General features: G+C 46.0%; 1 protein-coding gene across 2 annotated transcripts; it reads right to left on the bottom strand.

The window, feature by feature from the left end:
- Positions 1 to 8,551: 8,551 nt before the first annotated feature.
- MCL1 (MCL1 apoptosis regulator, BCL2 family member) lies at positions 8,552 to 13,431 on the bottom strand. 2 transcript variants are annotated; one of them, XM_059674586.1, is made up of 3 exons: positions 12,646 to 13,425; positions 12,111 to 12,358; positions 8,552 to 11,437 (listed from the first exon to the last, which is right to left on the bottom strand). In XM_059674586.1, exons 1-3 carry the CDS (start codon positions 13,343 to 13,345, stop codon positions 11,321 to 11,323), a joined length of 1,065 nt encoding a protein of 354 aa, XP_059530569.1. In that variant the 5' UTR covers positions 13,346 to 13,425; the 3' UTR covers positions 8,552 to 11,320. The 2 variants fall into 2 exon arrangements, with proteins under 2 accessions (XP_059530569.1, XP_059530570.1); XM_059674587.1 differs by lacking the exon at positions 12,111 to 12,358 and having other exon boundaries at positions 12,646 to 13,431.
- Between the last annotated feature and the right edge of the window lie 1,882 nt (positions 13,432 to 15,313).

A 15,313-nucleotide genomic window follows, 5' to 3' on the forward strand; every position in this document is an offset into this window, starting at 1 on the left:
GTTGCCCCTTCCCCCTCATTTTAAAGCTCAGGTTCTTTGAGGTCCCTAAGGATTCTTTCCTCTGGTGACTGAGGTCAGTAGAGGTCAGTGTGGAAGTTTTCAGGAAGGGGAACCTGATCCCAGGCAACCCCTTTTCCTGGCTCCATAGAGGGGAGTAGTGTGGCCAGAAACATGGGCTGCCTCTTGCACGCCCTCTATTGGGGATTGAGCCCACAACCTGGGCTTGCGCCCTTATCGGGAATTGAACCTGTAACCTCTTGGTTCATGCATCAAAGCTCAACCACTGAGCAGCACCAGCCAGGCCAGATACCTCGTTGTTGACCTCTGACGCCCTCTGGAAGGACTTGGGAGAGAGGAAGCTACAACCAAAGCCAGGAAGGTGTGGAGGGGCCTGAGGTCTAGTGTACTGAGGGGAATTTAGGGAAGGACTCAGAGGAAGTGCACCCCTGAGAACTAAGGTGAGGTGGGGTGGTGACAGGAACAGCCTTGACATGCACAAGAGGGATGAAGCATGGAGAAGGCCAGCAAAGGCTGAGGACTCCTCATTGCTGAGGGTTTGCAAGAGAACTGTGGTTCTATGGCAGTGTATGTAGGGGTGAACTTGTGAGGTCTTAGTTCAGCTGGGTCAGTATTCTCCCCGCCCCCTCCCAGCTTCCCCAGGGTAATTACCCACCCAGCTGAGCTGTGGCCTTCAGACTAAATTTAGCTCCTAGACTTCCCCAACCCCTTGGGCCTCCCTGCAAGCGGGTGCTCACAGCTGCCCTGCAATCAGGTGCGCTCACAGCTGCGAGGCTGGACCTGTGGAGGCTTTTGTCCCTGTCGCCTCCATAGTCCAGATTCAACCTCTCTGGGAACTAGGAGTGCAGCAGAGCACAGGAACTTGGTTGCTGGCCTAGGCAATGAGTGTCTCAGCTGCAAGTCACCTCTCTCAGGCGCTTGAGAACTATGGTTGGAGCATCTAGGTAGACCTTGAGAGTAGTGGGAGGGCAGAGAGAGAACCAAACACAAGGAGAAGCAACCCTTCAGATTCTCTCCAACCAGATCCTCTTTCATTTCTTGCTTTCCTCTTCTCCCCAGTTTTACAAACAGAGAACTTCATTTTAATTTAACAACCTCCCCCACTCGAGTAAATGAACCAGGGAGACCTACCTACCCTCTCTTGAACCATGGAGAATCATGCCAGACTAGAGAGTTGTAGTTTGGGACTCTGTGGTGAGGGTGGAGATTCCCGCCCTCTCCTATGAGCATGCCTCAATCCCACCATCTCCAGTGCTGGGAATTAGTTGGGGGGGGGGGGGGGAGGTTAGTGAAGAGGGGGCTTATTTGTCACAGGTGATGAGGAGGTGTCAGCTTTAAAGGGCGAGAGGCACCTTTACAGGAAGTAGAAAGCCTCAGGAAAGTACCTAGTCTAAGTTTGTCAACACGAGTGGTTTTGTGTTAACCTTAAACTAGCCAGCACACATCATGCTGTGCCTTTGAGCTGCTTGACCCAGGAAACTTGGATACAACTCTAGAGGAGGGTGTTTCAGGGCTGAGGTCTGAAGGTAGAAAGGGTTTGAGAGAGGAACGTACAAGACTAGTCCAGATAAAGTATGCATGAGCCATGGCCACCAGATTTTAGGGAACCTAATCAGCTGAAGGGGAAGTGCAGTGGACAGAACAGAGCATTTTCTCAGGGAGCGCCAGAGAACTATGAGTGGCCTGGGAAAGAACCTCGGTGGTTATAGGAGGGAGGGGTTCCATTTCAGGAAGGTCCCATGTGGGGCTAGAATACGTGTGTTGTACCCTCTGAGCCTTGAGTGAATCTCGATGACACAGCTCCACAGAACTTTTGAGTGAAGGAAAGAAACTGGGGGGAGAGTGGCGTTACTCATAAAAGAGAGCAAACTGTGTTTCTGGGGCCCCTTGGCTAAAAGGCAAGGTGGCAAAGGCCCTGCCCTTGACAGGGGGGTAAGTTTATCTGCCCTTGGCACCAGAGTTATCTCTTTGTTCACACACACACACACACACACACACACACACACACACACACACCACTATTGATTCATCACATTGGAAGGCTTTTTTAGCTCTAGTAGAGGGGTGGACAACGATTTTCTCTGAAGGACCAGTGAGATGTTTTCGACTCTGTAGGCCACAGGACCTGTGCTGCATCTCCTCACCTCTGCTATTACAGCACCAAAGCAACCCAGGACCACGTGTAAAAAATGGGCGTGGTGGCTGTGTTCTGATCAACTTTTTGACACTGAAATTTTAGTTTTATATCATTTTAACCAGGCATAAAATATTAATTTTTTTTCATTTTCTATGCAAAAAACCTTTCTTAGCTTTCAGGCTGGACAAAAATGGGTGCTAGGGCCAATTTGGCAGACAGGTAGTACACTGATCCCTGGGGTTTTTTTCTATCTGGCTGATCTGCTCCGTCCAGAAAGTCCTGTTTGTGTCCTCTCTGGGCTTCCAAATACAGCTGTAGAACCTTTTAATTCAGCCTCCTACCTACTGATGTCTGCTGCTTAGTGGCTTCCCCCAGGGAATTCAATTACTTGAAAATGGCTAATGAAGAGGCACACAGGTGTACCACAAGAATTTTTAAAACCTGCAATACCCAGCTTTTTAGTCAGGGGCACTGACCTTTCTTTTCACCCTTTGATTGTCAAATAAAAAAACAACAGGCAACACAATAGCCGTCCAGTGTAAATGACTCAAAAGTATACCTTTCTGTGTGTGTGTCAGATCCGCAAAAAACACATTCTTTGATGTGCCGCAGAATTTTAGTAATTAGTTTATGTGTGCCATGCAATGGAAAAGGCTGAAAATTACTGGAGTAATAAACCTTTAAAGAGTCCTGAAATTCCTCACGCTTGTACAGTGCTTTAAGGTAAAGTACTTGTAGATGTAATTTTTAAATCTTCACAATAATAATGACAATTAAAACCAGTTTACAGGGGAGAAAGTTAAGGCCTGAGACCTAGTCTAGTCTTTTTCACTCTTTAAATTGGGGAAACTTCCCCCTAACCCCGTAGGTCTTCTGGTTGGTTGATTAATTCAAATGACATACAGCAGATTAACAAGAGAAAATCAAATTTTAATAATGTGTGCATGGGGAAGTCCGATAAGCATGAATATTCTAAAGTCAGTGAGGCAAAATGAAGTATATATGTCATTTTGGACTAAGGAGGGGGTGACCAGTTTTGCCACCCAGAAATATGGCTTTTGAGATATTGATTTTAAACTGGTTTTTATGTCAGACTGCAGAAAAACCTTTGTCCTTCCCTCAAATTTTGGGCATTATGTACATCTGTAATAAATTTTGGACATTTTCTCCTGTTAATCTGTATCTGTTAATTGATTAGACTAAACCAGAAGAATTTAGAATGATGAAAGGAAAATTATTTTTCACTTCTCCACATAGGCAATTCACAGGTAGATGAGAAAAGAGCAAACATTTGGTAAACAAATTCTCGCAGGGCCACCCAGAAACAATGGGACACAAAGGGGAATCTAAGGAACAGATTTTTGCTGGGATCCTCCCAGTCTGCCACTTAACCCATAATTCATCTGTGCTAAGGTAATTATGTTAAAGGTTGCCTTCCTGAAGCAGGTTTTTTTAATCTGAATATCTTTAGGCAGGTTAAGGGGGAGGTAAAAAAACAAACAAAAAAAACCTCTTCCTGAGTTTGTTAAGGCTTTGTTTTCAGCTCAAAAGAATGTGCATGTGAGTTTGACACATTCTGGGGATGACTTTGCTCCAGACCCTCACAAAATCCTACCTCATTCCTTTGTTCTTACCCAGTTTCACTCAGCTAGGGCACCCTTTATCAAAACACTCGGTAATTTGGGCCAGTGATCCACAACTTGAATGGTTTTAAGTGTTTTTGTTGTTTTCAACTGTCTTTCAAGACTTCTCAGCATTTTAGGAAAAATAATACTATCTAAATTTTTATTTTTCAACCCAAAGTTGCAAGGAATTAAAAATCGTTTCAAATGCATTCAGTGTATGGGTCCAAGGAAGTAATGAAACAAAATATACCTGGTCCAGCTGTTAGAGCATTGTCCCCACACACCAAGTTGTGGGTTAGATCCCCACTCAGGGCACATAAAAGAACCAACAAATGCATAAATAATTGGACTAGGTGTTTCTTTCCCTCCCTCTCTAAAATAAATTTAAAAATAACCTACATCAGGGATTGCTTCCAAATCCTTATTGTGATTATAAGTTTTTCTTTCATTCACTAGAATTTACATATATCTTTCATGGTTCACAATTGGGAACCCTACCCTGGTTCAGACCTGACTACCGAAAACTTGGTGGTGGGGGAAGGGGCAAGGAAGCAGGTAAACTCCACCATTACTAAACTCTGAAAACAAGACCTCATTTCAAAACAAAACCTCATTTCCCTCTTTCTGTTTCTTCACTTGCCTCAAGAGGGATTTCTGAGAAATGAGAAATGTCACCTCCCACAACCTCAGTCTAGTTTTTTTTTTTTTTTAAACAATGAAAAGGAGACGATTGGTGGAAAGGAACTGCTCAACCATATAGTGTTAACCCAAAATTTAAAGAGAAATGCCCTATCAGTAGATGGCCCCACCTTGCCTTAGATCTGAGCTTTGAGAGTCTAAGGAAATAAACAAGCTATCCTCCCAGGAAATTTCAGTAACAAGCAGTGAAACCCAACAGCTGCTCCTTGCAGGAGCCCAGCTGTCTCTCCTCGCCCCCTCCCCCCCTCCCCCCTCCCCCTTTGCCACCAAGGACAGGAGATGGGTGGTAACTGCTCCAGGCAACCTCAAGAATGGAGGTGTGAGCTGAGAATGGAATGCGCATGAGAGAACTGAGTATAGAGATTGAGGAATATAATGCATGTGAAAGCAATGTTTCCTAGGGGAAATCCCTATTTCCCCCCAAAATCTGGACACCTGAGAGTCATACCAGCCTGGTAAGGGAGACAATGAAATGTCTAACAAAATTTTCAAGACCAGCTCCTTCTACTAGACAATTAACTTTTTTGGGGGGCAGAGTTTAAACGTTTCTTAATCAAAATAAAGTGGAAAACTCATCGTTCAATGCCAGGATGAAACCCAACAGTTAAACATTCTTCTCCTTGGCTCTCTTTCCCAGCACACCTTGTCCCCAGGCTAACTTGAATAAACACACACATGTGACCACAGGAGGGCGGGAAGAAAACCAAGTGGGGGTGGTGAAATTCTGAATGGAATGCAGCTCCAGCTAGTTAGGGGCCGCGGCTGAGACCTCTGGCACTGGCTGTGGATTTATACAGGCAGAGAAGCCAAAACAATGAGCTCATAAGCAAGAATGCAGCCAGTGGGGCAGTCTGGGCAGTCAGAGCAAACTGGTTTTTTGAACCAGGATGGCAATAGCTGTAAGTCTCCCACGGGAACAGGATTAGGGAGCGTGAAGCCACCATTCAGTATCTGGAGGTCTAGTTAAATAACTAAGGGCGGGGGGGGAGGGGCTGTTCCTTATTAAAATTCTGTTCTGCAGAAAGCATAGCACTCAGTCCTACATTCCATGGTTATGTGAACCTGGGTGGGGGACGATGACACATGGCTGGTGAGATGTGTGCGTGAGCTATCTCAGGTGATGCTCTTAAGACTTTATTCAAAGCAGGCCTGCCAGTGCCAACACCTGCACTCACAATCCTCAAGTTGTGTGTTCAGGGCCACAATTTTAACATGATAGTTAACAATGAAATCTATCTTTACTTCTCAAGTAAATACAATGCACTCAATCATTTACACCAAATTCAGACCTCTAAGACAAAAATGCATCTTTTTTTCTACACGTTTCCCAATATCCTATAATAAAAGCCTAATATGCAAATTGTCCCGTCCACCAGTTCGACCGCTCGCTATGACGTGTGCTGACCACCAGGGGGCGGTGTGAAACATGGCGGGCGTCAGCAACACGGCACTGGCAGCGGGCAGCAGTGGAGGCCCAGCTGCCCCCAATGGGAGCAGGCCTGCAGCAGGATGGTGGAACAGGTGAGCGGGCCGTGCCAGGCCAAGGCGGGTGCAAGCAGGGCCCGATCACCCAGCTGATCACCCCAAAGAGAGCAACCGGACAGGGATTGGTGGCAGGGGACGGGGCAGCTGCCCGGCTCCCACACAGAGGGAGCTGGCAGGGCCTAATGACTCGGGTGGAGGGTACGTGGGGGCCCAGGTGCTGCCCAGGGCCCAGAGGTCAGCTGGGTCCTGCCCTTCCACATCAGATGCTCACGCTTCATTCGCCAGCCAGGCCTAGGGACCACATCCGTGCAGGAATTTCTTGCACCAGGCCTCTAGTTTTTATATAAGGCCCCAAATGGAAAAAAAATTGGAGATAATATATATTCACTGGTCATGTATGGTAAAGGGGAAGTAAGGCAGGGAGTAAAGATGAAGTGATGAGAAGAGAAATATCTATAAATCTCTCCCTCCTCCTACAGCTGTAGAGGTTCTTTCCCAACTCCATGCATGTTGTTTCCACTCATTCTTTAAGGTCCAACCTCAAATCCCACCTTATTCTTATACTACTTTACCATAGCACTTTGGGCACCATGTTCTACTTATTTTTGTCACCCTATTAAATTGCGAGCTTTAATATTCTGCCGTAATTGCTTTCTCATTCTAGTTATGCAAATTTTTCAGAATGTATCTCCTAAAAACAAATTCATTCTCTTACATTACCACAATGTAATACTCTTAAAATTTAACACTGACAGTACTAACATATTGCCCATATTAAAATTCCCCTAATTGTCTTCATGTCCTTTATGCTTTTTATTCATTCAGGATCCAGAGATCACCTTGCATTTAGTTATCATGTTTCTTTGTTCCCTGTCTTTTTGGACTGAGTTTCTTAAAGAATTATTCCCTTTATGATTCCCGCATCCAACAGTGCATAGTACACAATAAGCAGTCCACTGCCACGTAATGGGATTGAGACTCAACATCTGGTTGCCCACAGCTCATTAAATGTCCCAGCTCATTGCAGTGTTAAAGAATTTTTAATAAACTAAGGTAATCCCTGAACAGGGAATGAGAGAAGGCAAAGTAAGAATACAGAAACCAAAGGCAGAAGCAAGCTATGGAAATGGTTATTTGCAAGGAGTAAAATTGGCTCTAACACACTTCCCAACAGTCAGAAACTACACTTTTCTCATCAGTTAAGGAAAGGAGCTCTAAGAAACAACAGGTATAGTGTGGGAACAAATATATATATATATATATATATATATATATATATATATATATATATATATATATATATATATATATATTTTTTTTACTTCACAAGAATCTTTAGTAAATAACACTGAATTCTCAGAAACGTCTTTTACTTCTGCCTGGAGGCAGATTCCCAACCCTCACTGTTCCACATGCTTCACATAACTAAGAGAACACTGTAACTTTGAAACAAAAGAGGGACAAAGTTTTCAAAACTTGGATCCCAGAACCCTCTGAACAGTGTGGGAGGGTTCAAGAAGACAAAGTTCTGTAATCACTGACAAGTGGAGCCTTATGAGAACTAGGATAAATTAAGACTCAACTGATCATCGTGAACCCCAGGAATTAATGGCCTGTGTGTTCTGGGAATCTGGCTGGAATAAGTTATTTCACTTAAACTTTTGTAAAATTTCCCACCTGTCAAATTCTTGAAACTTTCTGAAATAGTGTGAAGTGGCTCTAGTCACAAAACAGGAACTGAAAGTCTGTCAAATGAAGGGAAGTGTTATTTTGACTTGCTCAGTGACTCATGGTACCTGGTTACCCAAGTTTTGGGGGGTGTTCCACTAAGGAATATTGCCACAGACATGGCTTCATGTCAGAACATATAACTGGGAGTAATAAAACTCTTTAGACTCAGGCCAAGCAAGGTTTGGGCCCTTGTGTCCTGTTACCCACCCTCCACCCCTCTCCTTGGGTATGCACTTGTACAAAAACCCCCTTCTTTGCAATAAAATGTTGCTGTCTGGTAGTTATGGGGGAAAGCACAGAATCCTGCTTACACATTAGCATTTTGTGCTCAGGGCTTAAAACCAATATGCAAACCTCCTATTTGCACATTTCCATGGTGACTCTAGGCTAGCAGAAAATACAGGATAGCATTTCTGAAACTGACTTGCTTATTCTCACCTCTTTTTGGCAGAGGAAAGGGAAAAAGTACTGAAATGTTACTCCCAAGAATCTTATTAAAACCCTTAACTTTGGGTGTTAATTCTTCTAGAGACAGGGAGATCGAACCCTCTGACATCAAAATTAAACCAGCATTTGATGACCAAAAGAAAATCTGAACAGAAATTATGATTTTTGCATTAAAATGTACAGGAACTACTCCAAAGTACAACAGTAATACATTTAATTAAAAGGCCAGCATCTCTAATTTGAATGAAAGGAAGGGAACTGTCCTTTGCTCTAAGGCAAATTAGCTTTATGGGGCTGCTTTTGTTTGTTAATCCACCTTTACTTATTTGCTCAGCTGACTTTCCTAAAATGCTTGCCTAAGATGGGGAAGGAAGACAGGCAACAGATTAGAAAACACCCATACCACACCTTGCATTTGAATAAAGATTTATTATTTTCTTCTCAGGAAAAAACAGGAAGTTAGGGAAACACACTACATTTTACAGCCCACATTTAATTTGTAGTTGGTCCTAACCCCAATGGTACAGCTGTAAACAATAGCAGCTGTTTAACTAGAACCAAGGTGTCCACCCCTATAGAATGTTACACTAGAGGACTGAAGGTTTTTCCCTGAGAGAAGCATACGACAGAAGCTGCTGAGACAGCCATCTTCCCAAGCATTCCCTCCTTTCCCATCTGGGAGGATTTGCCTGAAGGATGTAGCTAGTCAGCACTTGGAACAAGTGCCTCCTCTCCCTATAAAACCATCCACCCTTTCCCAAAGCATGTGGGCTCCCAAAGCCCTCACATCAATACTAAGATCCTCATTTCAGCAGTCACACCTAGTAAATTGGGCCTCTAAATGCCACCAACTTACATCTATGCATTCGTTTCCACAACTGGGTATGGGGAGACAGGCCTTTTAGTCACCTTAACCAGATCTTAAGTTTAATTAAAAACTATATAAAGTGCTTTTAGGTCCTTAGAGACAGACATGATATAAATAAGTGGTTTATGATCAAGAATGATAAATACATAGGTAAAAATAGCTCTAGCTAGATGACCTTATGGCTCGGAGATGGGCAGGCAGGGCATTCTTCCCTATTACATTCTTAGTCATTTTATTCATGCCTATTTTTATCTGGAGTCCACAGACTAAAGATCACGTTCTGAGGCTGATGCTTTCAAATGACCCTAGTTCCAACATTGCTTACTTTAGCTTGACCAGTAGCCTTTACAGCACTCTGTACCTAGTTCTACAATTTTAAACGATCATATTCAAAGGAATCTAGATAAAGTCATGGAAGATATTCTCCCCTCTAAAAATTTTTAAGAGGACGTTTGAAATTCCCTCCCCTCCCCCCAAAAAGGTAGGAAAAGCTAAAACCAAAAAGGTACCAGTCCATGGAAAAGGGACTCCTCCCACCTCATGACCATGACTTGTCGTCACAGAGCCCATTGTACTACCAAGGACAAAATTCATGAAGGATGAAGGTCTGTGGACTCCTATAGGGGTGGTTACTTAGGCTCCTAGTGCCCCAAACTAAATAGGCTAGAGTTCAGGGATGGCAGGGTAAAGATGTAGGAATTTAAGTATCTGTAGAGGGAGCAGAACAAGCAGCAAATAATTCAAAGGAAAAATAGGAAACAAATGGTAAGTTCAACAGAACAAGTTCTGAAATCCGAAGGGATGCCAATGCAAAAATTTAAAACAAAGTTTGGGAATCATTAATAGAAATGAAACAATTAAGTAGTTGTTTTATTTATATGTTAGGCTTAGACCTGTGTTTAACAAGCCAGCCTAAAATAGCACCATGGTTAGACTATAGTCTGCTTTTCAAAGCCATCATTTTACAATTAAGCAAAGGGATCAAACGTCTCTCATCCACCTGATGAGATCTTTTTATACACACACGGCTAGTAAATCCCATTTGGAACAGCTGGAAATCTCTTTAAAAGCTTTGCAGATGAGCTCATGAACACAAATTTCACCAGTTAAGCTAGGTCCAACAGAAGGAACTCAAAACAAGTGTTGCCCAATCAGAGCTCATTATTTGTAAATCATCGGCCTGCTCCCCACTCCCCACCCCCACCCCCCTAAAACAACCTGACTCAATTATTGAAAATCTACATGTAACCAAGTGAAAGAATTTCCATTACCCAATTTCTCAACCCAGATTTTTTTTTTTAAAAAAAAAAGCCCTATAAGGAATACTTACCAAAATCTGATAGGAAAATTAAAGCCTGCATAGTTATGAATCAGAATTGTTCCATCACAACCAGGTTGCATACAATTACATCAACTGGCTCTGTATACAATCTAGAATTGACCAGGACAAAGTTTAGGATAGAAAAGCTGTAAGAAATAGGTTCCTAACTATAGAAATTGTAAATTTCAAAAGGGTATGAAAAAAACTAATGGAAATTCTACTCTTGTGCCTTTACATTTCAAAGAAATAGACTTTCTGTAAAAATATATACAATTTTTACAGACAAACACATTTACAAGTTGTTTTTATCTTAAAAATTGAGGATAATCCACATTTGTAACTACAATTATTGAGCCTTAAGTCAAGTATTTGTGGCCATTACAAGACGAACAAACTAAACCACTCAAACCAAGTCAAAGCAGAACAGGCATGAAGTCCTGCGCACTTGGACTTCCTATTCTTCCAGAAGCACGCCTGGGAACGCCATCATACAGAGGAAAAAGCTTCCCCTCCACTGTTGTACAGTACTGAGGCTTCTAGTCATATTTCTATTGTAGCTTAAATCCACGTTACAGTTCACTGGCATTGTTAGTGCTTCTCTTTTAACACTATAGACATTAATGGGCATATTTAATGAACTCTATATGACTAGCCTGGCTACTGGCCACTCTCCTGTTCTAGGCAAGGATAGCAAGTCCACCCTACCATCTTCACTAAATCTAAAAGTCCTCCTTCAGGACCTCCCGAAGTTTGCCAGTTGCTGAAACTTAACTTTGCTTCTTTTAGACAGTGACTCTTCAATGGGGACTACTTTTTCGATGTTATTTATTCCGATTAGCCACAATCCTCTTGCCACTTGTTTTTCTACTTTGCTTGGAGGTTACAGCCTGGACAGCTTTGAAGTCCAGCTTCATAAATACACTGGTTTCACAGCAGATGTGGATCTGGTGCCTGGAGTTGGTTAAGAGTCAGTTATTTCACTTAAAAGGCTATCTTATTAGATATGCCAAACCAGCTCCTACTCCAGCAACACCTGCAAAAGCCAGCAGCACATTTCTGATGCCGCCTTCCAGGTCCTCTACATGGAAGAATTCCACAAACCCATCCTAGAAAACAAAAAGAAAAGCACATTTTCAGGTATGGGGTTTTTCCACCAACCTACAAATCTAAACCCCGCCTCCAGGAAACTATGAACCATTATTTACCCCGCCCCCCCTCCTCCCCCCGCCCGCCCAGCTGCAAAAGAGACACTTAAAATGAGGGTGGGTGTGCAGCAAGGAATGTATTTTACTATCCCCAGGTAACACTGCTTCGTAATTTGAATCCACTGGTGTTACGAGTATCCAACCGAATTACAATAAAATAACAAAAGCAAGACTCAGTATCCAAGATCAACCAAAAGACTTGTATGCATGCATATAAGCCTAACTAATGGACACAGACAACAGGGGGGTGAGGGCATGGGTTGGGGAGGTCGGGGAAGATTATGGTGGGATAAGGACACATATGTAATACCTTAATCAAAAAAGGACTCAGTATCCAGCAAAATAGCTTACAGGAAACCAGGGTTTTTGATGCAACAAATTAAAGACAGTCATACCACTGTCTCTGTGGATTCACCATTTCCGTCATCATCAAGCAACCGGAGGCCCGTAAGTTCGAGCGTGAAAACCGAGTCGTGCACGTGACCACCTTCAGCTACTCCCCGCCACCTCCCCTCTCAAACCCTCCGTCCCATTTCCACCCCGGGTCCCCCCCAGGACCTCAAAGCCAACTTACCCAGCCTCTTTGTTTCACTAGCCAGTCTCGCTTCGTCCTTACGAGAACATCTGTGATGCTTTCTGCTAACGGGTCAATGCAGCTTTCTTGGTTTATACTCTTCAAGTGTTTGGCCACAAAGGCACCAAAAGAAATAAGAGTCACAATCCTGCCCCAGTTTGTTACTCCGTCACTAAACACGTGAGCCATCACGCGAGACAAAGACTTGACGTCGTCCTCGCTCTTGATGTCCAGCTTGCGGAGCATACCTGCGAGGGGAGAGCACGCGGGTTCCCACGGCCGCCTTTGTCTGCGCCCGGGCGGGCCCGCCGCCCCCCAGCCGACCCCCCTGGAACACTGACATCCCACCCTTTCCGGCCTTTGAGCGGAGCGCGATTCCCAAAGAATCGGGTGGGCGGAAACAATGACTCATGGCCAGAATATGCTGGTTTCGGAAACGGGCGGAGAGCCGTGCCAGCACGGGCTCGTCTCGGTTTCCACCCACGGGGAGCCCGGCGATCGCGGACAAAACAGAGCGCGCGCGGCCCCCGCTCACCTTGGAAGGCCATCTCGTGGTTCCGCTGCACGCCGTCCCCGACCCGCCGCAGGGTCTCCAGCGCCTTCCGGCTGGAGGCCGCAGGCCCGCCCAGGGGCTTGGCGTCCTTGGCGCCCGTCGCCTGCTCCCTCAGGTACCGAGAGATGATCTCCAGCGACTGCCGGAACAGCTCGTCCTCCTCCTCCTCCTCCGCGGGGGGCGGCGTGGAGGGCAGCGAGCCCCCCGCGCCGGGGCCGCCGCTGGCCTCCCCGACCAGCTGCACCAAGGGCAGGACGGCCGGCCGCTTCCCGAGAGGCTCCGGCTCGTACCCGTCCAGCTCCTCTTCCGGAGACATGATGGCGTCGGCGGCCGCGGCTTCCATCTCCGCAGGCAGCGCCGCGCGGCCGACGGGCGCGAACAGCCGCCGCGCGGGGGTCGCGGTGACGTCGGGCCCCTCGGCGCCAATGGGCGAGGGCCGCGCGACCCGCCGGGCCTCCGGCGCCAGAGTGGCCGGGGGGCTCGCGCCGGCGCCCCCGCCCATCCCCGGGCCCGCCTCCCCGCCCCCGGCCTCTCGCCGGGCCGGGGCCTCCTTCCCCGCAGTCAGAAGCCCTTTTCCCGAAGGCGAGGCGTCGTCGCCGCCGCCGCCGCCGCCGGTCCCCAGCTTGGCCCCCCCGCAGTAGAGGTTGAGCCCGATGACCGCGTTTCTCTTGAAGCCAAACATCTCCAGCTGAGGCAGGAGGGAAGGCGCCGACTCCTCGCTCGAAGGAAGCGGAAGTAAGGAGTGAGGGAGGCGTGCCCTCCGCCGGGTTTTAGGGCCGCTGTGACGCAGCGGCGGCCAATAAAGGAAAAACCCTTCCCGGAGGGCGGCGCCTAACGAACCGGCCGGTCCGGAGGCGCGGGGCTTCCGGCTGGTGGAACGCCCGCCCCCCGCCGGTTACGTAACGGCGGCCGCGGCACGCGGGTCGGGGTGGGGGTCTCGCGCTGCTCCCGGGGTGGGCCGACCGGCTCCGGAGGGCGGCCCGGCCGCGGCTTTTGTGCGGGAGGTTGGTTCCACACCAAACCCGCCGCCGTGGAGCCACGCGGACTGCGGAGCGGGGACGAGGCAGCTCCCCTGGGAGGGGGCACAGCGGCCTTGGATGATGTGGGTACCTGAGGGCGCTGGGGGCACCTGGAGTTATTTTTTGCATATCCGCAAATGAGCTCCATTAGTTTTTAAAGAGCAAGTTTTTAAACTACAGTTTGTTGATTTTTACAGAGAGGAACCGAGAGAGAAACATTGAAGTGAAAGCATCGCCTCGATCAGCTGCCTCCTGCACCCCGCCCCCACCGTCCCCACCCCCACCGTCCCCACCCCCACCTCCACCTCCGTCCCCCAGGAGAGAGCCCGCAGCCCCGGCAAGTGCCCTGGACCAGGAATCCAAATGGTAATCGCGTGGTGCACAGGCTGACGCCCAGCCGAGCCACCCTGGCCAGGGCTGCCTTCTCACTCCTGAGGGTTGTCAGACTTCTGGGCGCTAATCAAACAAAATTAGACTCCCCAAGATGACCTGGTGACCCCAGGCTGACTTTGCTTGAAAATGCTCTAGCATGGCATTAAAAGATCATGTCATCTGTTTGCCTTGTTTCTAAAATGTGCATAATTTTTTTCTAAACCACTCCCCCTGTGGCTACAAATAATCTCTAAATAGTATTCTTGCTTTTTCTTTTAAAGATTATTCTTTTTAAAAAAATATACATTTTTATTGATTTCAGAGAGGGAGGGAGTGATAGAAAAATCAATGATGAGAGAGAATCTTTAACCCACTGAGCCTACCCAGCTAGGGCTTTTTCAAGATTATTCTTGATGACACACTGAAAAGGTTGATTTCATGTTTTTGTGTCAAAATCATTCATTGAACTTCTTTGCACAGTTGGCCATGTTCTACACTTCTTACTCCATGCTATATTCTTTCATACTGTGCCTCCAGCATCAGTATCTTCTTGCCTTACCATCACAATACCATAATTATCATCTTTGCCTACAAGATCATAATTTCAGGCCCTAACCTCCATAAATAACTAGCATACAACTAGAGTTCAGTAGCCTCTCAGAAGGTATGACAGACACTGCTAACTGCCTTATTCAGTATTCATTCTTCTTCCTTTCTGATGGGACCCAGAATTAGCATGGTAGTTCCATAATGATCAGGAACTCCTATTCCTTCCATTATGTTGGTGGTTCTGCTATCCTCAGACATCCTTTTCTACCTTATGGTCCAAGATGGTTAGCTTCACCCATGTTATCTGTGTTGCAACCAGCAGAAAGGAGAAAAGGGAAGGCAAAGGGTACCTAACTTCCTTTAATGACACTTATCTTAAGTTGCATATCATTTTTGCTTATATCCTGTTTTCTAGAAAATAGTTATATGGTCTCCTAGTTGCAAGGAAGGCTGCAAAATACAGTCTTCATTCTGAGTGTCTGTGTGCCCAGCTAAAAATTGTGGATTCTGTTGCTATAGAACAGCGGTTCTCAACCTGTGGGTCGCGACCCCTTTGGGGGTCGAAAGACCCTTTCACAGGGGTCGCCTAAGACCATCGGAAAACACATATATAATTACATGTTTTTGTGATTAATCACTATGCTTTAATTATGTTCAATTTGTAACAATGAAATTGGGGGTCACTACAACATGAAGAACTGTATTAAAGG

The sequence above is a fragment of the Myotis daubentonii genome, chromosome 18 (genome assembly GCF_963259705.1).
Source record: "Myotis daubentonii chromosome 18, mMyoDau2.1, whole genome shotgun sequence".
In the NCBI taxonomy this organism is placed as follows: Eukaryota; Metazoa; Chordata; class Mammalia; order Chiroptera; family Vespertilionidae; genus Myotis; species Myotis daubentonii.

Coding starts and splice junctions, on each gene's coding strand:
- MCL1 (XM_059674586.1), bottom strand. CDS start 13,345: ATGTTTGGCTTCAAGAGAAACGCGGTCATCGGGCTCAACCTCTACTGC. Junction 12,359..12,645: donor CCACGAGATGGCCTTCCAAG/GTGAGCGGGGGC, acceptor CTCCCCTCGCAG/GTATGCTCCGCAAGCTGGAC. Junction 11,438..12,110: donor TAGTGAAACAAAGAGGCTGG/GTAAGTTGGCTT, acceptor TTTGTTTTCTAG/GATGGGTTTGTGGAATTCTT.